This window comes from Gopherus flavomarginatus, chromosome 10 (genome assembly GCF_025201925.1).
Source record: "Gopherus flavomarginatus isolate rGopFla2 chromosome 10, rGopFla2.mat.asm, whole genome shotgun sequence".
Classification (NCBI taxonomy): Eukaryota; Metazoa; Chordata; order Testudines; family Testudinidae; genus Gopherus; species Gopherus flavomarginatus.
In genome coordinates this window covers 71,916,987-71,941,663 of record NC_066626.1, presented here as the reverse complement: position 1 = coordinate 71,941,663, position 24,677 = coordinate 71,916,987, and the positions used below count along the sequence as shown (strand labels likewise).

General features: G+C 42.8%; 2 protein-coding genes across 4 annotated transcripts in view; both read left to right on the top strand.

The window, feature by feature from the left end:
• PDIA5 (protein disulfide isomerase family A member 5) overlaps positions 1-24,677 on the top strand; it is a 129,553-nt gene that overhangs the window by 75,541 nt on the left and 29,335 nt on the right. For all 3 annotated transcript variants that reach the window (XM_050917084.1, XM_050917086.1, XM_050917085.1), the window contains 2 exons: positions 20,947-21,017; positions 23,334-23,497. In XM_050917084.1, coding sequence (XP_050773041.1) covers positions 20,947-21,017; positions 23,334-23,497 — 235 coding nt within the window. The remainder of the gene's footprint in view (positions 1-20,946; positions 21,018-23,333; positions 23,498-24,677) is intronic.
• Positions 12,050-12,490, top strand: LOC127030524 (actin-like). The gene has a single exon (XM_050917195.1). The coding sequence runs from the start codon at positions 12,050-12,052 to the stop codon at positions 12,488-12,490; it is 441 nt and encodes a 146-aa protein (XP_050773152.1).

The window sequence follows — 24,677 nt, the reverse complement described above, 5'->3', positions numbered from 1 at the left end:
ATTGATGTGACGGTGTTCCTGGGGTGCAACCTGGATTGTGGGATCACTGGGCCTTCTGTCCAACCAGGCTGAGGTATCCTTCTCACACTCTGATGCTGTTACCACGTTACAAGCCTCTGACAGGTGCTGCACTTACACAGACATCCACAAGCAGGGGCACACCCAGCTGAAGTACGTGAAGGATCTCTCCGCCATTCATGAACCAACAAAAGAGAGGGTCCAGCTAATTCCCCCCAGCTCCCAGTCTTGCGCCACAGAACTGACCAGTGTAAGTTCATTACCCAGTCCACCCATCCCTCGATGTGGAGAGGACACATACTAGCCTTTGTAAACTGAGCTGAGATTTCCCAGGCACCCCAACCATACTGCTTTAGGTAAAATACAAAACAGACTTATTAACTACAGAAAGATAGATTTGAAATGATTATAAGTAGGAAGCCTAGAGATTAAAGTTGGTTACTTAAGAAATAAATATAAATTCGCAGTCTGAGTTCTACAAACTAAACAGGATTTGAATCAAGCAGTGTCTCACCCTGATAGATGGTACAAACAGGTCACAGATCTTCAGTACACAGGCTGAGACTCTCTCTTTCAGCCTGGGACCACCCTCCCCCAGTTCACTCTTTTGTCCTCCAGATGTGTTTCCAGGTGTTGAGTTGTGGGGGAGAGAGAGAGACCGAGTGATGATATCACTTCCCTTCTTTTGTAGTTTCTTCCAGCTTGCTGGAAACATCTTTTGCTGTGACGTGAGGGTCTGCCCCCATTGGTCAAGCAGTCTCCGTTGTCTGTGTGCTCTCCCTAAAAAGTCTTCTAGGTTGGCTGTTGGGAGAGTAGATTCCCATTAATGGACCATCAGCACATGTCTGGCTATTCAATTTTTTTACCTGAAAGGCTGGTTGTGGGTGTTCCCAACCTCACAGCATATTTCAGTAACATATACAGCAGTGCTTTATAACCTCACATATAATGATAGCACATACAATTCAACAGAATATTAATGTTCAACAGAGTTAGACTTTTAACATGATACCTCAGAAGGCATACTTTGTACAAAATATCTCCATAATTATATGACACTGGTGAATATGCAGGTTCCAGGGTGCTCCTTTGAAGTATAGATGTCACAGTTGGAATCTACTATCTCTAATATTTACAGTCCTGTGTTGAGTTCCTTGTGGACTAAATCTGTCTGCACCTTGATTCTACCATCTCAGCGTTGCACTGAAAGGGTGAAAACCTTCATTTAAACACACTTGCATCTTTTCTTGTGTTATTTCTTTTTGTTATGTTGTCTGTTTCATGTTCCAGTGCTGATAATACAGAAATATGCTGTCCCAGAAGCCTTCCTCCTCACAGCAGGGAGTGTTTCACTCACAGTTTATTAGCATGGGCCCGCACAGCTTTGCTTTGGAACGGAATGGTTCCAACCAGAGCTATTCATCTCACCTCCACGCCATAATATAGAGGCAACTGTGCAATTCATAATAGAGAAGGTCTGAAAAGCCTCAGAGTCAAGACTTTCAAGAATAGGAGCCTAAATTTAGCCTTCTGAATCCATATTTAGGAACCTACGAAACAGCCAGCTGCAGTGCTGTGTGCCGAACACTTCTGAAAAATCTGTCTGGTTCATTTCAGTTCCTAAAATGAAAATCTAGCCCATTAGATCTAGACTGCTGGTAGTATGTTACACTCCTAAGTCTTTGAGCACTTAAGTTAAGTCCCGATGGGCTCCTAGATCCTTAGGCACTTTTGAACACTTTGCCCTGCATCTCTCTTGTGGCAAATAATTTGGTGAGGCACATGTGAAACAATCCCTTAAAAAAAAAAAAAAAAAAAAAAAAAAAAAAAGGGTGGGGGTGAGGAGAAATAATCACCAAACTAATGGAAGTGGGAATTTCTTGGACAGTATTTCTCAAAGGAAAACATAAGCTCTGCACATTTTCTTCTACACTTAATTATTTTCCCCCTGTATTTCCCTCCAAGCATGATTTCTATTAAGTCTCATAAAATATAAGCCGGAGTCTCCGATAAGTCAATGGAAATGCTGCTAAAGAGCATTTAAAGTCTCGGATTGAAATTAAAATCCATTCATGAATGGATTTTAAATGTGCCTGTATCTCATGCGCTGGAGATACTGTTCATTGTTTTCTTAACGCAAGTGACATTGGTAAAATAATGTCACCATTCCCGTTACATCATATAGAAATGACCTCTTGAGCTCTCATCTCCTGTGGCATATTAAGCAGTGCAGATTCAGCAGCTGGTCCCAGTTGCTAGGGCAGTGAAAGTCATGGTGGTTTGGTGGCCTGGGCAGGGACTTTAGGCTTATTCCCTTCCCATACTATGTCAGCTCTGATGAAGTCAGTGGAGCTGCTCTCATGTCAGAAATGGTGGAAGTGAGATGAGAATTGGACCAGCTGTTTTTAGGATTAAACAATGAAAAAAATATTATTACAACCATCTCCTCCAAGTTGCAAAGCCTAAGCTCACGTTAAACCTACTTCCAAGCAGATCTCTCCAGAGCTGACTCAGGCATAGGATGTAACCTGTTGCAGAGGACCTGATGATTGCAAAATATCTGTTGCTGCTGTTTCTCTGCCCTAGGAGCCATATTCTTCTTCCCACTCTGGTGAGCAGGGCAGATATGGAGTACTCTTCATATCCCCTGGATGTCCATATCCAAAAAGATGCAGCTGGTGATTAAACATCATCTCAGTTTAGTCATAAACAGAAGGTCTGGCGAGAACAAATCTAGAGCTGGTAGAAATGTTTCCACTTTTGGAACTTCATTGAGATTTTATTGAAATTCCCTTTCCCCCTCTTTAGAAACACTTTCCTGGTGTGCAGTTCCCTTTATTCCCCCCAAACCAGCTCTATAAATTACATGATTGAGATTTTTTCAAGTAGGTGATTTAGCCACACAGTTCTCTTCACTTGTAGCTGGAGCTGTGTGGCAAAATCCCCCATTTGGCTCTGAAAAATCTCAGCCCATATTTTTCTTTTTAATCAGCGAAGCCCATAATGTTTTGAAACAGGCTGTGAACGTGCACTCCCAATGCTGAGCAATTAAGCCAATGTGAGCGAAGGGCTCAGACTCCTAAACACAGAAGAGTCGAGTGCTCTCCTGCTGACTTCATTGGAGTTGCTTCTGATTCTTACTGCGAGTGAAGAACTGGGACAATAGATTTCACTTTTTACTTCAAAAACAAAAACCCAACCCCCCAAACTGATTTTAGAACTATAAATGAATTAATAAATCCTCCTTCCGGTTCCCAGGGGCACACGCTCTGGAGACTCCTTACAAACAGCTGCCATGGTAGTTAGCTCTAATTGGTACCTCTCTGGCAGTTCCAGGAGAGGGGCCAAGGGTTGAAGAAGCTGGAGACTGGATTTACTGTGTAGCCTGAAAAGTCCTTACAGGACAGGTTGAAGCTCATCAGTAGTGCAGTGTGGGCAGACCTTTGAAAATACAAACTCATCCCATTAATTTTTGTTTATGATGCTCTGTGATTTGATCAGTATGAGCAGCACTAGGGTAAGCAGTTTTGTTCTACATTGGTGTCGTTTGGTGCACAGGTGAAGGAGCAAACAGATTTTTGTTTGTTAGGTATTTTGTTGAGTTCTGGATGAAGAGCGGGTAAAAAGGATTCTTCACTACTTCTTGGGGGATGACGTGTGTGCACTTGAGAATTTGCTTTAAAAGTCCTTCAAGGAGCATTCCTATGTTGGTTCTATGTGGTGGCTAAGTACAGAACTTCCACGTGGCAGGTGTCACCAGCATTCAGTTCACTAATAAGGGCAAAATAAAGAGTAGTGGGAGACCTTTCCAAACTGTATACTTAACTCATTGTGGGAGAGTGTAATTTTTTGTCTCCCTCTAGTAGCTGGCCTGCATAAGCAGTTGGAGTTCACTGCTACTTCCAGCTAAAAGAACTAGTCCTTTAACTCAAATAGTAAAGATTCATTCTTTTTAGTTGTGAAGGTCTTGAGTTCAGATCTCACTGTTGATCCAGATAGGATCAGTGGGATCAGTTACAGAGACATACTTTCTGCAGTGTAGGATGGGGAGTGTTTTATCTGCAGTTTATTTGTATTCCCTGTTCTCAGTCATTCGTAGTTTTCAGAAACTTTAAGCTCTGAGGCTGATGTTTTCCAGGCTTGGTCTGTGTCTGAAGATGAGTGTATGGATTGGGGATAGATAAACTCATTAAGTGAGATAAGAATGGGCAAAGGTTCACTTCCTCCGTTATATAAATAATATTTCCATCGCTTGAAATGGCAGGGACTTGAAGCTAAAATTTGGCAGGGAAATATCGCTCATTCAGGGAAAGTCCCTTTTGAGTTTCCTGGTGAAATTCAGTCTTTGAAAATTGGGTTTTACACATGAGTAATATATTTTATCAAATGTAACCTTATTTAACTTCAATCACATGAGAGAGAAACAAAGATGTATTGTGCCTGGTACATTAGCCACAGAGTTAAATAAATTACTGGAGTAAAATAATTGTAGAGAATGAGGCAGGCATTCACAAGAGCCTTGTAAGAGGGCATCATCCCATGTACGCTTGATAAGGGTACATATGAGCTCACTGACTGAAAAGGTGTGTGGCATGATGCACACTTTAGAAGGTATTCACTGAGAGATTGAGCCACCTTCCATTGAAGTCAATGGAAAGGCTTCCATTGGCTTCACTGAGAATTGGATGAAGCCTTGAATGAGGTAAGTCTTCTCTGGACTGTCATCTTATTTAATTATTTACTGGACCATCACCTGCCTTGTACTGTGTGAATCCTGTGGGGGTCGAAACAGGGCAGATCTCACAAGGCTCTGGAAAGGGGATGGGACTTTGTATGTATTTCAAAAGGGAAAAAAGGAAGAAGAAAAAGAGAACTTCCATCCATAAAACTTGTTTAAAGAACATTATGAGAACATAAGAATGGCCATAGTGGATAAGACCAATGGTTCATCTAGTCCAGGATTCAGTCTTCCATGAGTGGCCAATGCCAGATACCTCAGAAGGAATGAATAGAACAGGGCAATTTATCTAGTGATCCATCCCCTGTCATCTAGTCCCTCAAAGAACTCCAGTAGATTAGTGAAGCATGATTTCCTTTACAAAAGTCATGTTGACTCATATAAATGCAAAATGAAATGCTCCTAAGTCTGGAAATGACAAAAATACTTAAAGTTTGAATCATAATGGAAATGCACAAGGATGCTCAGATACTACTATAGGGAGTGCTGGTAGAAGAAACTGATCGGTAGATGAAAGGGAGGATAACATCTTAATTTTGCCATTTCTTGACTTTTGAATGCTTAGCTACATAATCTTAATGTCCTTTTAAAACTTTTCTTTTTATGGAATATATATTAAAATGGTTCCCCCTCTGTTAAATAATTCAGTATGTCAGCTTTCATCTAATTTTTTTCATCTGAATTCTAAACGCCTGGGAAAGGTGCCACTGTACAGCAGACATTCTTAGACTCTCTGCTACTATAGTGTAAATGGTTCAGCTACAATTTACACTATAGTAGCAGGGGCCTTATCCTGCTCTCAGTGAAGCCAACTGAGGTTTTGCCACTGATTTCAGTAAGATTAGGATAGGCCTCCCTTACAAAATCCAAACACTCCATGAACAAAATGTTTCAAAGGGTGTTTATTTACAGATAAAGTGCTTGATATTGCAGAGTTTTTAAAACCAACAACAAAGAAATCCAAGGGAGCATAATGCACAGTAGACAATTCACTATCATATCTATCAAACTAATTACAGCACCAACTCTCAGTACAGCAGTTATTAACATCCATTCGAACAGACGTCCCTGAAAATACAGTAATGCTATTAACCTGTAAAATGAAAATCCCGCTATTGATTTTTTGAGCTCTTGAAAAATGTAAGTGGGATTGTGATTTAAAAAAAAATCAATGCAAGTTTATAGCGACAGATCATGTAAGTAAGAGTCAGAACATTGTAAAAATCCTAGCTATCAAGTTATACAGTAAAACTTGGGTAGATAATCAAAAGGACCAGGGCATCAAAGACAGTCCATGGTCTCCCTTCTGTACGTAAACTTCATCAGTTGTATAACAGTAAGGGATTTATCTGTTGAGTGTTCCCAGGGCACTGATGTGAATAGAGGAAGGACTGTCCACTGTTAGGGTGCTAGTCTGGGACTTAGAGAGATCCAGGTTTAATTTTCTGCTCTGCCACAGACTTTCTTTGTGTCCTTGGACAAGTCCTTCAAACTATCTGTGCCTTGGTTTTCCTTCTGTAAAATGAAGATGAATACTTCCCTATCTCCCGGAGGTGGTAAGGATAAATACAGCCAAAAAGATTGCAAGGTGCATAGATACTACAGAGGCACCAGAAAATCATGCCAACTCCCAGCCTTGCACCCCAGAAATATACCATCTTACGCAGGTAGAGATCCCCTGGGGCAGTACAAACTTATTAATAAGTCTGCCACTTCTTCAAAGGAAAGTGGACATGCACCAGCCTTTGTAATCTGAGCTGAGATTCCCCAAGCACTTCAACCAAAAACACACTGTTTTAGGTAAAACATAAAACAGATTCGTTAACTACAGAAAGATAGCTTTTAAGCAATTATAGGTAGCAGTCATAGAGATCAAAGTGGGTTACCTAAGAAATAAAAATAGAAACACAGTCTAAATTCTAACTTTAACAGACTAAGCAAGGTTTGAATCAAGGAGTCTGTCACCCTAACAGACATTACAGGCAGCTCACAGTTCAGCTGGAAGGTCCCTTCCAGCCTGGGGCCAATCTCCCTAGTTCAAAGTCTATCTTCCAGGTGTTGAGATTGGGAGAGAGGAGGAAGGGACAGGCCAAGCGATGATGTCATTGTCTCTTTTATACATTCTTTCAGCTGCTAGAAAGATCCTTGCTGTTATGTGGATTGTGTACACGCTTTCTCTGAGAAGCCTCTGGGATAGTGCATTCTTCTTGATGGGCCATTAACGCCTGTCTGGCCAACTATAACTGCTCCTTTGTTGCTACTGAAAGGCCAGCTGTGGGCATCTCCCAACATATTTCAGTAACACTTATAGCAATACCTCATAACTTCATATACAATTATAGTACATACATTCCAAAAGGATATTAAGGTTGAACAGATCAAGACTTTTAACATGATCTCTCACAAGGCATATGTTTTTACAAAATCTATCATAATCATCTAACATTGGTGAATAAGGGGGTTCCAGAGTGCTAATTGAGCTACAGAGCATCACAACCATCTTAAGGGGTTCAGAGCTATTTCATTTCCTTGGCCTGGCTGCTGGGATGGACAGTGAGGGTGCATTTATGATGATGAGTTTGGTGGGGTGTTTTTTGTTTTGTCACATTGAAACTTATCTCTGACGGCTTTTGATCCTTGCAGGCCTGGGAGACTTCTGCTGGGAAAGAATCATGGTTTATATTTATAGCCTTAACCCATGAAACCATTTCTTACTGTTAAAGCAGCCATTTGTTTATTTCATTTTGAATGAATTCCCTCCCTTGCCCAGAATATAGAACCAATTAGGTTGATTTATGGTGCAAAATTTCCAGTCATGAAGTCCTCTATCGTATCTGTGCCGCATGATGGTTAAGAGTCTCTCACTGCTTTGATGTTAGAGCCACTCTCTGTTTTTTCTGGGCCTTGCATCATTTCCGCTGGACTGAATTTAAGAACAATCTCTGGTTAGATTAGACAAACCTAATCAGTGTGTGTAGGTGGGAAGAGGTTGGCATTTTTGTTTAAGTTCATTTGCCTAAATACTGTGTGGTTTCACTCAATTTTCTGTTGGCTTCTGCAAATAGGGAATTTGGCCTGCCAACCCTGTAATATAATCAGGGAACTGACTGTCAAAATGGTACCTTCTTCCTCCATATATCTGCTCCCTAGGTATTTGAGACATATATTTACTAGTTTTGCTGACAAAAACCCTGTTGGCATTGCAGAGGGTTTACAGCTGTAGAGGAATGATCTTGATTCTCTTTGCCCTGCTGCCCTGCCTACCATCTTTCTGCTGTAATCCTCTCAGAGCTTCCGATCAAAGGGGGAATGGACCAGTTCAGTACTTGGATGGGGCTATCTCCAAGGGACGACTTGGTGTTGGTGTTACTCTTTCTTCTATCTTAGTAATGAACCAGTACCTCAATATGATGTTGGGGACAGTGTGTGGGGAAAGGTGCTGTGTTCTGGAAGAGATATCTGACTGGTCACTTGTGGTTAGTAAGTATTCCACAGCACTTTTTCTAACTGTGTGTGTGTATGCATAGGTGGTATTCCCACCCTGCTCTGAATCTGAACAGAAAATACACAGTCTGCATAAAATCCAAACTTACCCCTTCCTGGAGTTTGACTTTGTTGGTAACAACACAAATCCAACATCAACATCACTCTACTTTCTCTCCCGACGAAGTGCATATTCACCCATGAAAGCTCATGCTCCAATACGTCTGTTAGTCTATAAGGTGCCACAAGACTCTTTGCTGTTTCTCCAAGCTTGGCTTATCTTAGGGTTCTCTGTGTCCCACTCCCTAGTTCCCTCTGCCTCTGAAAGAGGATCCAGTCCCACTTACAGGGGTCCAACTGCTGACATCAGGATAACTCTGAGGAATGCCACATTTTTATGCAGGGTCCAGAACCTGTTGTACTGCTACAGGATGTTAACCCTGATGTCTTGAGCAAACTGCATCTTGGATTAAGACGTTCTGCTCTCTTAAACTCGCCTTGCAATTTCAGCGAGTTACATTACTTTTTGCTATCTGGCCTGAACTCTCTGTAGTGTTGTGTAGTAGCTAAATCCTAAATGAAGAATCTCTCCTGGTGCTGGTGGTGTAACAGTAAGGAAGAATACAATTTAACTTCCCCCCTGAGACAAGTTGTGTTTGCAGGGCTGGCAATGGGGGGGGGAAGGAGGATCATCTTACGACTTATGAACAAAGTGCATTTAGTTGTGGAATAATTGTGAGAAAATAAAGATGGAACTCTTTTATGGTAGTGGTCTCATAACATCTCTTCAACAATTTCACCTTAAGGCGGTGCTGTTCTCTCTTATTTTCACAATCAAATATGAGAGAATTAATTTTTCACACCTGCTTAGGGCCTGTTTCCCAAAGCTGGCGTAGGAAGGTATAATCAGCCACCTCCATATCTCTCCCATCTTGGAGAGAGGGAAGTTTGTGGTACCAACCTCTATCAACTCTTCCCACAGATCGGGAATCTGTTTAATTTCCATGGGGCGCACCATATGACCTCGAAAAGTTGAGACTAGGGAGGCAAAGGCAAGATCAATGTTTGGAAGCTGCTGCGAGACAAATTCAGAATAGAAATAAGATAGAGTTTTTAACAGTGGGGGTAATTGGCCATTAGAACAACTTGCTGAGGGATGTGATGGATTTCCGTTGCTTTAAATTGAGATTAGATTGAGAAGAAAAATGTAGGTCAACCGGAAGCTTTGAGCCTGTTGCAGGAGTCACTTGGTGAAAGTAGATGGCCTGAGTTCTGCAGGAGGTCAGGCTAGATGATGATCATGCGCCCTTCTGGCTTAAACTATGAATGTGATCTGCAGGAGCTCTGACTAAGCCATCTCTCCTCCCCCTACCACCTCTGTATTGAGCTGTCCTGAACAATGGGGTGGAATTTTTTACCTCCTTCTGCACCTCCCCTCCCACTTGGGAGTTTTCCTTTTGCCAGGATCTTCCCTGGGTGAATTTAGCCCTGATGCTGTAACTGTGAAAATGGGTGAATGCACAAAGGATTTCTGACAGAAGCATTGAATAAAACTTTCTAGTTTTATCTGATTTCTTCCACAGAATACAGTGATCATCCAAGCCTGGTTTTTTTAAACGTAAGTCCATTTAGCAGAACTTGTGGATCACCTTTCTAAAAACAGTTGTGAATCTTTCTGCTATCTGCAAGATTTTTGTGCTTTCAGGTACAGTGTAATGCTTGTAAGAGGAAGAGGAATCCAATTCTTGACCTCTAGTTCAACTATATCTCCTCTCCTTCTGCAGTGATGGTAATGATATATCAAGTTTAGGGAATTAAAGCCAAAGCCGCAGTGGTTGCCGTAGTCAGAGTTGCATACCATTCTAATCCCATGTTTTCAGTTGCTGAGAACTTAATAGAGCACTACGCCTTGATTGAGCCTCTAGATCTGATGCGGCAGTTGGCAATGCAATTCTTTCCTCTCTTTTGGACTTGATTCCGCAGCTCCTTCCTCCTTATGTGGATACTGTTCAGGGGTCATTTGAAGTGGAGCACCCACAAGGACACTACTTGAAGGAGGGGTTATTCACCCTGTGCAGTAACTGTAGTTCTCTGAGCTGTGTGTCGCTATGAGTGCTCCACTCTCTGCCCTCCTTCCTCTCTGCTTCAGAGTTTCCTTATGAGACTTGGCGATGGAGAAGGAACTGAGGACGGTTTGGCCACATGGCCTCATATAGCCTTGATCTGATAGACAGGATATGGGGCATATATGCACATGAAGTGGGGCACCCACAGGGACACACATCGCTAAGAGCTGCACTGACTGCACAGGGCGAGTAACCTAACCTCTCTCTTCCCATTAGGTTAACAGAAATATTTGTAGTATGCAGCCATAGGGAAATGCAGAAATGGCACGTTCTAATGAATATTGATAAATGCTAATGTTGCCCGAATAGCTTGTCAGTGGAAGGAATTTAATAAAATGATTCTTTAGAATCTTTATTCATATTTTAATTTGTCTCTAGGGTTCTGCAAATCACAAATTGCTCATTCTCAATCAGCTAGAGGTTGGTGACAATCTCTTGCTTGTCGTGTACCTGCCTTCTCTTGACAGCCTCTCATTTCAACACAGCAGTGTCTGAGGCTGTGACCAAAATTGTGATATTTATATAGCCTTAACTTGAGAGAAACAATCGGTAAATAAGTGCCAGGGAGAAGCAGTGATATTTGTATTCTGGGGGCAGCAGTAAGACTGCCTATGCAGTAGCTTGGTTGTTGGATAATTGGTTTTCTGCATGTCTTCTGTAGGCAGAACTGTAAGTTTTCAGGGGTAGAAATATATATGTTTTTAGCAGTGGTTTTGAAAACAAGTTGCTGCAATACAGACTGTTTGTAATTTTGTGTCTTTTTAATGGTCCCAAGTGTCACATATAGTAAATAAGAATGCTGTTTATTTTGGGGGAGGGAAGAAATGATCTTTAGTTAAAGCTCTACACTGCCATGTAAAAGGTCTAGATTCAGTTTCCATTCCTGCTCTCTTGCTTTGTAGACCCCAGGGTTGGGTATACTGTGTAGGAGGGCGTGTATGTATGGAAGAGGGAAGAGAGTGCAGTACTGGGCATATCCTCGCATTGGTGAAGTTGGGTTAAGACCTGCAGTATTGCAACAGACTAGCTGTCCATCCGATTCAGTAACCTGTAAAGCTTAGCATGTTCCCTACTGAGGTTTTGGTCTTTGTAATGCTATTATTAACTGAAGGCTAAAATGCAGGTACCTCCGATCTTTACAGGTAGAAAACTTTTTACTCCACTTGGAGATAAGTCTGATAATTACAGCAGTTGTTGTGGAATATGAACGTTGCCATCTCTGTAGTGCATCCATGATTAATTTTTATTTTAAAGGTGAGATTGTTCTGTCCGATAACCTGCAGCTAATAATTGTGACTTAGATGTTTCATTGCAGGTCAGTTCAGCCAAGTGGTAGAATAGATAGTTTCATTGCATAGAATTATATGCTCATGTCTTCATTCAATCATTCTCCTTTGCAGTGTGATGTCTGAACCATTCTGCTGTCCCTTTTTTTCACTTGCTAAATGCTGCTATCTATGGTGGGAAGGAGTGTGCTAGAGATCCAGATAAGAGTAGGGTGGCATTCTCAGTTCTTTCAAAGTGGCTGCAAAGTACCAGTCCCACTGAGAGCTAGTAGGATTTATGCTCCCAGGTCACTTAGGTATTTTTTGAAAATCTCCTCCCTAGCCCTCAGATACTTCCAATTTTCATCGTAGCAAACAGTGGGCCTCAGTCCATGCTGCATGACTCCAGTTTTACGCAGATGATGTTTGAGACCTTCAACACCCCAGCTATGTATGTGGCTATCCAGGCTGTGCTGTTCCTGTATGCCTCTGGGCGTACTACAGGTATCATCATGGACTCTGGCACTGTGTGGGTGACCCCATCCCCAATCTATGAGGGCTACGCCCTGCCCCATGCCATCCTGCGTCTGGACTTGGCTGGCCATGACATGAATGACTACCTCATGAAGATCCTGACGGAGAGAGGCTACAGCTTCACCACCATGGCTGAAAGGAAAATTGTGCATGACGTCAAGGAGAAGCTCTGCTCTGTCGCCTTGGACTTCAAGCAGGAAATGGCCATGGCTGCTTCATCTTCCTCCCTGGAGAAGAGCTATGAGCTGCCTGATGGTCAGGTGATCACTATTGAGAAAGAAAGGTTCCGGTGCCCAGAGGCCATCTTGCAGTCCTCCTTCCTGTAGATGGAGTCTTGTGGCATTCACAAGACTACTTTCAACTCCATCATGAAGTGTACGTAGATATCCAAAAGGACCTCTATGCTAACACAGTGCGGTCTGGAGGAAGCACCATGTATCCTGGCATTGCTGACAGAATGCAGAAGGAGATCATGGCCCTGGCACCCAGCACAATGAAAATCAAGATCGTTGCCCCACTGGAGCGTAAATATTCTGTCTGGATTGGTGGCTCCAGGAGGGATAGCTCAGTGGTTTGAGCATTGACTTGCTAAATCCAGGGTTGTGAGCTCAATTCTTGAGGGGGCCACTTAAGGATCTGGGGCAAAAATTGGTCCTGCTAGTGAGGCCAGGGAGCTGGACTCGATGACCTTTCAAGGTCCCTTCCAGTTCTAGGAGATATACTTATCTCCTGTTATTATTATTATTGTTATTGTTACAGTGGTGAGCTACATCGGTATAAAGCTGCAGTAACACAGTGGTGAATCAGGGCCAATGTGTCCCATCGCTTCATGGGGCCAAATCCTCAGGTGGCATGAATTGTCTATTCCTGAGGGAATTTGGCACCAAAAAATTACAAATTCTGCGCTCAGTATTTTAAAATTCTTCATATTTTTATTTGTCAAAACACAATGTAGTCACACCAGTTTCAGTTTTTTTGTAGTTTTTGTCAAAATATTTGTCAGCAAGTATTTCTGTAACAATACAGACAACAAAAAGATACAGGAAATGTTTTTTGACAAATAGATTCCTTACTAGGCAAATTAATACAGAGCCTGGAGTAATAATTCATTTAAACTACAACACAGAACTGTATTTCCTGTATCCCTCAGAAGCAGTGCAAAGGGGGAGTCAGGGGTTATGGAAGAGAGAGAGAGGAAAGTAATTGCTGGGAAGGAGCCTGGGAGAGAACCTGGAGAGGAGGTGTGTGTGTGTGTGTGTGTGTGTGTGTGTGTGTGTGTGTAAATATGGAACTGTTTTTGGGGGGTGAAGGGAGAGTTGGGGAGCCTCCCCCATGCAAACCTTGGCTGACCCCTAGCCTCTCCCACTCAGTCAGGAATATCTGCCCTGTCCTCATGTGTCCCTGCACCCCCACTGAGTCACCCTTTCCCACTGTCCCCATATATACCTGTAGCCCCACTCAGCTGCCCCATGTGTCCTTGCACCCCCTCCCCACCCCCCTGGTGTCCTGCCACCCCCAACTCCCCATCCCCATGTGTCCCTGCACCTCCACTGAGTCACCCCTTCCCACTGTCCCCATATATACCTGTAGCCCCACTCAGCTGCCCCATGGTCCCTGCACCCCCTCCCCACCCCCCTGGTGTCCTGCCACCCCCAACTCCCCATCCCCATGTGTCCCTGCACCTCCACTGGTTCCCATGTGTCCCTGTCCTCCTCTTCCCCCCTGTGTCTCTAGAGCTCCACTCAGCCTTCCATCTTCCCCCATCCCCATGCATCTCTGCACCTCCACTCAGCCACCATGTAGCTCTGCACCCCTGCTTCATTCTATACCCTTCAATAGCCCTTCTGAACTCCAGTCTGTGAGACCCCGCCAAGCAGCCCCTATCAGTGGTGAGCCGGCTGTTCTGTTCTGGCACCACAGCAGCCCCTGGTGGGCAAAAGGTGTAACTGCAGTGCCTCGCAGTAAGAATGTGTTTTCTGTGGAGAAAAAAAAATCTGTGGGACACATGAATTCTGCACGTGTGCAGTGGCACAGAATTCCCCCAAGCATTGAGTAATTGGCATGGCTCGTTTGGTTTCACTAGAGGCACATGGATTTACACCTGCAGAAGATCTGGCCCTTGAGGCTCTAAGGCAGGGGTTCTCAAACTTCATTGCACTGTGACCCTCCCTTCTGACAATAAAGTTACTATATGACCCCTGAGTGGGGGGTATCGGAGCCCAAGCCCTGCCACCCTAGGTGGGGTGAAAGGGGTCTGCAGCACAAGCCCCGCTACCCCGATTGGGGTGGAGCTTGGGCTTCAGTTTCAGTCCTGGATCCCAGCAAGTCGAATGATTAAAATGGGGTCACAAACCACTTTGGGGTCCTGACCCACAGTTTGAGAACCGCTGCTCTAAGGTGCTTTTATCTTTTTTTGAAGAGAGTTCACAGAGCACTGTCCTCTGTTCCTGCGTTGTCACAAGAAGACTGAAATGTTGGTAATGGCGTCTTCAGAGGTGGACCTCACAGCTGCCGCCAACTAGGCATATGTTTGCAAAATTCTCCAGCCTGCTGTCTGTGATAAAAGCTCCCTTCTGTACCTACAAGCTTTCTTGTCAGTTCTGTTTGTAACTGTGGTTTCCTGGACTGGAGCAGAACCTTGGTAGTATGGAAATATTTAGTAGCTCACTGGTGATGTAAGTCTCTTTGTAACTTGTCCCTTTGTCAATATATTGCTACCTCTTCCAAATTAATATCATCCCACCCGCTCATTCAACTGCTTTGTATCTGAAAGCAGTTCCAGCTGCTAGCACTTGGGATGTGCCAAGTTACAGTCCTAGCTGCCCGACAGTGGGGTTTTGGTCTCCTGATTCTTGCAGTTTATGCCCAGTCCCTATGCTTTCTCTGCCTTGGAATGATACAGAGGACGTTAAACAACATGATTCTGGCTGTTGTCATTGAGCCTTCTGACTCCTGATTAACTAGCAACTGCACTGGAGGAAGAAGCTGTTTATTCCGTGGTTATTGAGGGCAGTTGAGAACATAAATTATAAATAAATAAGGAAACTGGAACTCTGTTCATGCAGTTATTTTAAAACAATTAGGAGGGGCTTGCGTTACACAGTATGTACAGTACTTGATTTTTTTGTAGCTTTTTTTAAAGTTTAGATCCCCCTCTCTTTTCAGTATGGAATATTAATAGTTTATACTTGTTTTATGTATCATATTTCACTGCAGTGGCTCAAAGCATTTCACCTCTCTTAAGCCCTGCAGACTAGGTAAGATGTCCATTGAATAAGTGGAGGAAGCTGAGGCACAGAGATGTGAAGTCATTTGCCGAAGATCATTCAGCAAATCTGCAGAGCCCAGGGCTGGTTTTCCTGCTGCGGGATGAGAGTCACTAACTTTCACTTCCGCGGGAGTTCCTTTTTCCTGTGATGTGAGTCTAAGAGTACGTCTACACTGCAAAAAATAAACCCTATGGTGGTGTATCTCATTGCCTGGGTCAGCTGACTCAGGCTCACGGGGCTTGTGCAATGGGGCTAAAAACAGCAGCGTAGACGTTTCTGCTCAGGCTGGAGACGGGATTGCGAGCACCTCCCCCCTTGCTAAGTGTGAGAGCCCAGAGTCCAGGCCAAGCAGGAATGTCGACAGGACTATTTTTAGCACTGTAGTGTGAGCCCCAGTCAATTGACCTAGGCACTGAGACTGTCTGCCACAGGGATGTGTGTGTGTTTGTTTTGCAGTGTAGACATACCCTGAGGCTCCCAATTATCCTTGTTCTCACTTATCTACAGTCCTACTCTCTACCGTATGTCAGATGGTCCCAATAGCCCCAGCCAGGGGAGACGACAAAGGCATATTTGCAGCAGGCATCAAGACATCCTTGCACTTGATTGTGACCCGTCTTCCTCTTCTGGGACCGTATAGGTCACTTTCCTTGCTTTGTCTTTTGCTATTAAGGGCTCCTCATGTCAATATACGTTTAATACAAAAGTGCATCTTCTCAGAGTGCACATCAGAGGTGTTTGCTATAAAACCTGTGGGCTTCCATCAAGAATCCCAGCAGATCTTATGCAGCACATGATAGCATCTGGGTTAAAGGCATCTTGTAGAATTGTTATTATTTTTCCCATTCATTTTTCCAATAGAAAGCATCCAAACTAGAGTAACTTAGCACTCAGGGAAATATAAACTGTGCTGAACAGCATGATGTGGCAGTCAGAGGAAAGCAATGACCTTGGAATTCATTGTCATGGCTTTCTCATTGACCATGAGAACTTAACAGCAATCCTCGCAAGGTTAGTGGAAGGTAGAATAAGTAACTGTAGGAGAGATGATTGATTTGCAATGTTGATATCAGACTTAACTTAGTCTTTCTTTTTCTCTTCTTGGAGGGACTAGGCAGGCAGCAACACACAAAATAAAAGGAAAAGGTAAATTCCCCATAAAAATGGGCAGAGTAGCTTCTCTTTATGATAGTAAAAGCTTTAGCTAAAGGGTTTTTGTAGCCTTAGTTTAACTGGAATTAGGGCTGTCAATTTTTAAAATTGCAATTGATAGCGAGATTTTTTTTTAAGTTGTTGCGATTAATCACAGTTTTAATTATACTGCTAAACAATAATAGAATGCCAATTTAAATTTATTATATGTCGGATGTTCTTCTACATTTTCAAATATTTTTCAAATATAACACAGAATACAAAGTGTACAGTGCTCGCTTGATATTATTATTTTTGATTACAAATATATGTACTGCAAAAAGATAAAGGAAATAGTATTTTTAATTCACCTCATACAAGTACTGTAAAACTTTAGAACCTCTACAAGTCCACTCAGTCCTACTTCTTGTTCAGTCAATTGCTAAGACAAACAAGTTTGTTTACATTTATAGGAGATAATGCTGCCCTCTTCTGATTTACAATGTCACCTGAAAGTGAGGACAGGTGGGGTCTGCTTGATAACAACAATCCAAAGCAGTGTGGACTGATGCACCTTCATTTTCATAGTCTGAGTCAGATGCCACCTACAGAAGGTTGATATTCTTTTTTCTGGTTTGGGTTCTGTAGTTTCCGCATCAGAGTGTTGCTCTCATAAGATTTTTGACAGTATATTCAACTCCTCGTCCCTCTTCAGATTTTGGAAGGCACTTCAGACTCTTAAACCTTGGGTCAAGTGTTATAGGTATCTTTAGAAATCTCACATTGGTATCTTCTTTGCATTTTGTCAGATCTGCAGTGAATGTGTCAAATCAAACAACATTTGCTGGGTCATCATCTGAGACTGCCATAACATGAAATATATGGCAGAATGTGGATAAAATCATGGAGAAGAAGATGTTAAATTTTCCCCCAAGGAATTCGGTCACAAATTTAATTTAACGCATTATTTTTTTAACAAGAGTCATCAGCATGGAAGCATGTCCTCTGGAATGGTGGCCAAAACATGATGGGGCGTATGAATATTTAGCATATCTGGCATGTAAATACCTTGCAACGCTGGCTACAACAGTGCTATACAAATGCCTGTTCTCACTTTCAGGTGACATTGGAAATAAGAAGAGGGCAGCATTATCTCCCGTAAATGTAAACAAACTTGTTTGTCTTAGTGATCGGCTGAACAAGAAGTAGGGCTGAGTGGACTTGTAGGTTCAAAAATTTTACATGCTTTTATTTTTGAGTGCAGTTACTTAAAAATAATTCTGCATTTGGAAGTTGCACTTTCACAGTAAAGAGATTGCACTACAGTACTTGTATGAGTACTGTATGAATTAAAAATGATTTCTTTTGTGTATCTTTTGTGTAATAAAAATATGAAGTAAACACTGTACATTTTTACTCTGTGCTGTAGCTGAAATCAATGTTTAAAAATGTAGAAAGAATCCAAAAATATTTATAATACATTGAAATTAGTATTCTATTATTGTTTGTTTGACAATGCAATTAAAACTGATTAATCGAGACTATTCTTTTTAATCTAGTTAATTTGTTTTGCATTAATTGCTTGAGTTAACTGTGATTAATTGACAGCTCTAACTGGAATGTAGCCTCTTTCCATCCTGCAGTCAAAAATATTGTTCTACCCTATTACCTGTTCTACCCATGACATGAGAGATGTTTCTTGGGATACTTTGGGCTTATATTTGAAAGGTTTTAATACCATGGTCCTGATTCTCCTCTGTCTTGCATGGGTATAAATTGGGAGCTAACGCTGTTGAAGTTGGTGGAGTTGTACCAGTGTAAAGGGCTATGAATTCCTTGAATTACAAATTACATTTTTGTTTTCCAAACAAGATATGCCTAATCTGCCTTTTCCTACCCTGCCATGCGAGAACTAAGATAAATTAACAAATACAGCGGAAAAGGATTGATCTTTGTGGCAATTAATAGCAACCCATGCTTGCTGATCAGCAGTCAACAAGAAGCTGGACAAGCCTACATTGTAGCCCTCTTTTTATTGGGGAGCCAAATGAACAAGTAATTGATCAGAGACTGCCCATCTCTGGGGTTGCTGAGTAAACATCTCGAGCAATCTGAGCTGTGATTCAAAGTTTTCTTTATTTACAGGATGGGATAACACAAAATGAATAAAGTTCCGTGCTCCAAAAAGGTTAAATAAATCAATTCAAGTCTATGTCAGCGGGAACTGTCAATCCCTCCCAGAAAGCTATGTGACTGCAGGATTTCTGCAGTGGCAAATAAATCATCTTACAAGCTTTTTGCATACTCTTAAAAACGAGATGAGCAATGACTGCAGTGCTGAGACAGTAACTCTTCAGGCTATTCCAGCTTTTCTGAATAGAATTTCACCTCTTAGTCAGGGGTGGCTCTTTTTCCACCCAAGCACGGCAGGCAGGCTGCCTTCGGACCAGCGGACCCTCCGCAGGCACTCCTGTGGGAGGTCCTCTGAAGCTGCAGGACCAGCAGACCCTCCGCAGGCATGCCACCGAAGGCAACCTGCCTGCTGCTGTCACGGCGACCAGCAGAGCGCCCCCTGCGACTTGCTGCCCCAAGCATACGCTTGGCGTGCTGGGGCCTGGAGCTGCCCGTGCTCTTAGTGTATCACATTTGATTCCAAGCTCAGGGCTTTTGCTCTTCTGACTTAAAAGCTCGTCTTGTAGCTCCCCAAGGCAAGGCGTTTCAGTTCCAAGACCAACCTGATTCTGCCAATTTAATGGCTTTAAAACTTTATTTGTTTTACTCACATTAAAAGTGTCTCCTGGTATCACCTATAGCAGTTGGGGCTGTGCCTAGTTGTTTCATAGATGTTATGCCATAATGTTGTAATTTAGGCCCTGTCTGTGATGGGCTTTGAACCTAATGTAACCACAGTTCCATCAGTTATGGGTGCAAACACAGGTGTCTGGCCAGGTTCTAACACCATGTGCAAGCATAGATCCATAACTGCTCTGTGCAAGCATAGATCCATAACTGCTCTGGTTTTGACTTTCTTTCTTCCAGAATCTTTCCACTGAGCTTCATCTGGCCCTGCTTAGTCTCAGTGACTCTGTGAAAATGGTTTAAAAATAGCCCCAGTGCAGTCTACACAGCCTAGAAAACGGCTTTTGGCGGAGCCACACTGAAACGGACATCAAGCCCCGTTTTCAGATATGGTATTCAAAGCCCAGTAAAGACAGAGACTTTGAGTGCCTAATACAGCAACAAGCAAGGGAGGAGAACAACATGACTGACCGCAACCTAGGGGAAAATAAAAGCACCTCTAGGGCTGATCATCACCAGGTATCTAAATGCAATACATCCCTGTTGCAGCACAGTACATTAACCGCCTTCAGGGTTTCTGCCTGTTTGAAGCTGTTGATAACCAGTTCTAGTGCTTTCAAGCTCTTGTCCCTTGACAAATGGTGGGCCAACTCTGTTCTATGTTTGTACCGCACTTAGCAGAACGGGGTCCTGGGTCCATGAGCAGTGCTCCTAGGAGCTCCAAGGATAAAATAATAAATAATAACTTCACACTTCCCTTGGTGTTCACACCTCAGCTGCTAGAGGAGGGCCTCACCCTCCCTGACTGAACTAACCTCATTATCTCCAGACTGATTCTTGCCTGCATATTTATACTGCCTCTGGAAATTTCCATTACATGCGTCTGACGAAGTGGGTCTTCACCCATGAAAGCTTATGCTCCAATATATCTGTTAGTCTTTAAGGACTCTTTGTTGCTTTTCACACAGGAAGTACCTTTCTCTCCATTTTACAGGCCTTGCCTTCATTAAGAATATATGTATTGGTGTAAGGACATGGAAGTGATTAAGGTGATGCAATCCCCTACTGCAAAACGGCTGCATCAGTCTAAAGTGGGCTTTGTATCACGGCAGTGTAATCCAAATTAAATTGCTAATTTAAGATGCACCAGCATAAACCCAAGTTTAAATTGATGAAGTTACCCTGGTACATCATTTCTCTAAGTCGATCAGAATTTGGAAATTGAGGCAAGAGAGTTTGAGTGACTTGACCAAGGCCACATTTTGTGTCAGTGTCTAGACAGATACTGTGTGTTCTGTACTTCTGATTCATTCCAGAATCCTGCAGAATGTGTCCATTGCATTTGTTTAAACAAGTTAAATTCTAGTGACCGTTTTGGAAATGATCCGAAATGTTACTGAAGCTTTACAAATAAAACATGTTCTGAATTCAAGTAAATCTCCACTACATGGTTCTGGACATTGACAGTGGCGGGATGCGGCAATGACTAACCACGGAGTGATTCTTTGTTTTTCGTGAAGCTCTAAATCCAGCTGCCAATATCATTACATAATGTAGAGTTTAATTTGGGTTTTCTCTGGCAGGGTGCGGGCACTGTAAGAAAATGAAGCCAGAGTATGAGATGGCCGCAGAGATGCTGCACGGAACCAGTGATGTAAGCTAATTTCCTTTATTTCCCCCTTTTCAAATAATCCATGATAAATACCAGAAGTAATAAAAATGACTTTTCCATCCCTCCCTGCCACAATTTTAGCTGTTCTCATCCTCCCACAGGGCCTGCTGAGATGTGCTTCCAAAGTACAGTCTCATCGGTAATGCATGAGCCTTGCCAAAGCGTTAGCAAGAACATTCTGTCTTGAGCGAAAACAAAATTGCCAAGTGATTATATGTTGTGCTGTTGGGCCTTATTTATACACAATATGATCAAAACCAAATATAAAGTGGAAATGTTTATTTTCCCATTCATTAAAGGCCTCATGCTAAATGCAAATTAAGACGACGTGGGGGGGGGTTTGGTTGTGGTGTAGATGCAAAAATTTAACGGGCTTGTTTCTCGTCTTGCATACATTGATTTTACACTGGTGTCATTCCACTGTACATCAGTGTAACTAAGAAGAGAATCCTAGGCCCAGCGATGATGAGAATCACTGTTGTTGATTCAGCACCAGCACGGCACAGGCCATACAGGAACAGAAGAGATGGTCACTGCAGCTCAGACACTCAATGCCTAGGAGACAAAGGTCTTGTCTCAAAGTACAGTAGGTCCTTTTTCAGTAATGCTCCCTTCCCTGAAGCCCATCAAGCCCTCCCAAAGAAAAGTGTCAATTAAGGAAATCTGAATGAAGAGTGATTATTTGGCACAAGAGTGTATTGGAGTTGCAGGGGAAGACCTGAGGGGAGAAGGCATGAAGATGAGAATGTGAGGAGAATATGAAAGGGGGCATTTACGAACTCTTCTGGGGGAGGAGAGGAGGAAGTGGGGGAATAGATGTAGGATAGATGATGCAGACACTTAAAAGTGAGATGGGAGCTTGAAGTTGATGCAGAACGCGAGAAGAAGCCAGAGGAGGGCTTCAGAGAGTGGAGTGACATGGTTAGAGTGGTTAATTTATCAGCAGCATTCAGTATCGATTGGAAGGGTGCAGGAGGAGGTATGGGAGGCCATATAGAAGAGGCAAGATTGCAGTACTGGAAGCAAGCACTGACCAAGGAATGGACAGTGAGTTAGTGGGAGGATCAGAGACAACAGGGTAGGTTTGTAGCGATGTTGTAAGGGAAAAAATAACTTCATGTGTGTTAGGAGAAAAAGAGAGGGGAGCATATGGCACCATAGTGACAGGCTGGGGAGGGGAGTTGGAAAGTGGAGTTTTCAGCAACGGTAGACAGGAAGATTTCAGTGTGAGGGGTGTGGATCAGGAGCTCAGTTTGCTCCATGCTGCTTCTCAGTTGGTGGTAGGGTATCCAGGATGAGATGTGGGACTGGACAAAAGGGAGGGCGAGGTGGAGAGAGGGTTCTGAGGGTGGGTAATTGAAAGGTAGAGAGTGTATCAAGGTCACCTATGTTTAATAATTTACGTGATAAAGGGAAAATCCTGCTTCCCCATGTGGCTGTGCATAGCAATAGAACCAAGACAGTCCCACTGTGCTGGATGTGGGGAAGAGAGTTGTGCAGGTGGGCTGCCCTGGCACAGGGCAGAGTCTGGGTTGCACAGGCAGGGATGAGGCAGGACCAGAGGATCTGCTGATGCATATGTCCTCCGGTCCTCCTCCTCAGCTCTCCTGTGGCCAGGGCGTATGAGGGATGTGGATGGCCTCTGCAGCCACTGGGCTGAAGTAGCATTGTCTGAATGGCTTCACAGCCACCCAGCCTGGAAGGGAGAATTCCTCCCATTTGTCCCCCCTCCCCTGACCATAATACATCTGGTCAGTGTTCAGCTAGGCTCCTGAAGCTGGTTGTGTGCATCAGGCTGAGCTGCAAGGTCTTGTGTAACTTTGACTCTATGACGGGGTAGGCAGCCTATGGCATGCGTGCCAAAGGCGGCACACGAGCTGATTTTCAGTGACTGACTACCGGTCCGGGAGGCTCTGCATTTTAATTCAGTTTTAAATGAAGCTTCTTAAACATTTAAAAAACCTTATTTACTTTACAGAAATAATAGTTTAATTATAGACTTATAGGAAGAGACCTTCTAAAAACATTAAAATGTATTACTGACATGCAGAACCTTAAATTAGAGTGAATAAATGAAGACTCGGCACACTACTTCTGAAAGGTTGCCGACCCCTGTTTTATGACCTGGTAAAACATATCCGTCCCTTCACAGTGATATTTGGAGCCCGCTGTGTTTTTCAATATACATGCAGTTTGCACGTGGAGTCTAAACCAATACGGGTGCCTCTGAATCTGTACCATCTCTGGGCTAAGAGTGAGTATAATGCCGTGGTTTGCAGTTAGCTTTCTCTGTTTCAGAGTCCTGGTGTCCTTGCAGCCGTTGATGCTACTGTCAACAAGGCTGTGGCAGAAAGATTTCACATCTCAGGGTTCCCTACGTTGAAGTACTTTCAGGATGGAGAGGAGAAGTACACTCTGCCGCAACTCAGAACTAAGAAGAAGATCGTTGACTGGCTGCAAAAGTAAGTTGTTTGAGTTGGAGATTTCATCCAGATTTCTGGCTATTAGCCACAGAAGATTGCTTTTGTGAAGAAGTAAATCTTAAACTGAGATTCATCTCATACTTAAATCCTTACTAACAAAAAAACAAATTGGAAGTACTGAAAGCCACACAGAGGTGTTCATTATATTTTTTTAATATACAAAATCCTTTGTTTGCTATGTTTTTTTTTTTAAATATGTGTCCCGGTAATTCTATCCCAAAATAAATATTTTTAAAATATCTCCTAAGCCTTTCTCTGGGGAGGGGGCATAACAGTGGCTCAAACAAATAAGATCAAATTTGCTGAACCCTCTGTCTGTTAGCCAGTAGTTTTCCTTGTTTAGCAGCCAAATTCTTGTAGCTGTACCTTTTTCTTTCTGAAGTAATTTCTGACCATCAAAAATGGCATCTTTCTTACAAGTTGCAGTAAAACGTACAGATTTAGGTTGAATGCACGTTGAGAAGAATGTAGCTCCAAGAGGGAAGAATTGTTGATGTAATTGTCTCTATTCACTGTTTTGGAAGAAAAATATAAAGAATTGTTTTTCTTGAGGTACAGAGTTTGTTTTTTCAGAAACTTTATGTTTACTCTGTTTGCTATATTGTGCCACAGAAAGAGTTTTTTCATCTGTATTTTGCGATTATTTGTTGAAGTTGTTGCGTTTTCACCATCTAATTGTGAAATGAGGCATCCAACCTTGCTTTTTAATGGAAGAGTTTGGTTAATAATACTTGGACATTTTTACTGTGTTGAGCTTGTAAGTCTCTCTAACTGCCTTACATCAAATGATTAATTTGGTCTCACAACAGTGTTGTGTGGAAAGTAAGTATTAGACACGTTTTACACTGGGGTGCACTGGGGGGCAGTGAGATTGTGATTTGGCCACGTTCACACACAAAGTCAGTGACCGTGAGGAATACAGACTCCTTCTTCCTGCTGTAATCACTGGACGCTCTCAAAGCAGTGCCAAATGCAATACTCAGAGGCCAGATGTTGAGCTGGGATATATTGTCAGAGCTCCATTGAAGTCTGTAGAACTATGACAGTTTACATCAACTGAGGATCTGGTTCCCCGGTATCCTGATTCCTTTATTAGCAACTGGGCAACTCAGCAGTGATGGAAATATGGTTGGTGTCTAGTGAATGACCTTGAATGGAA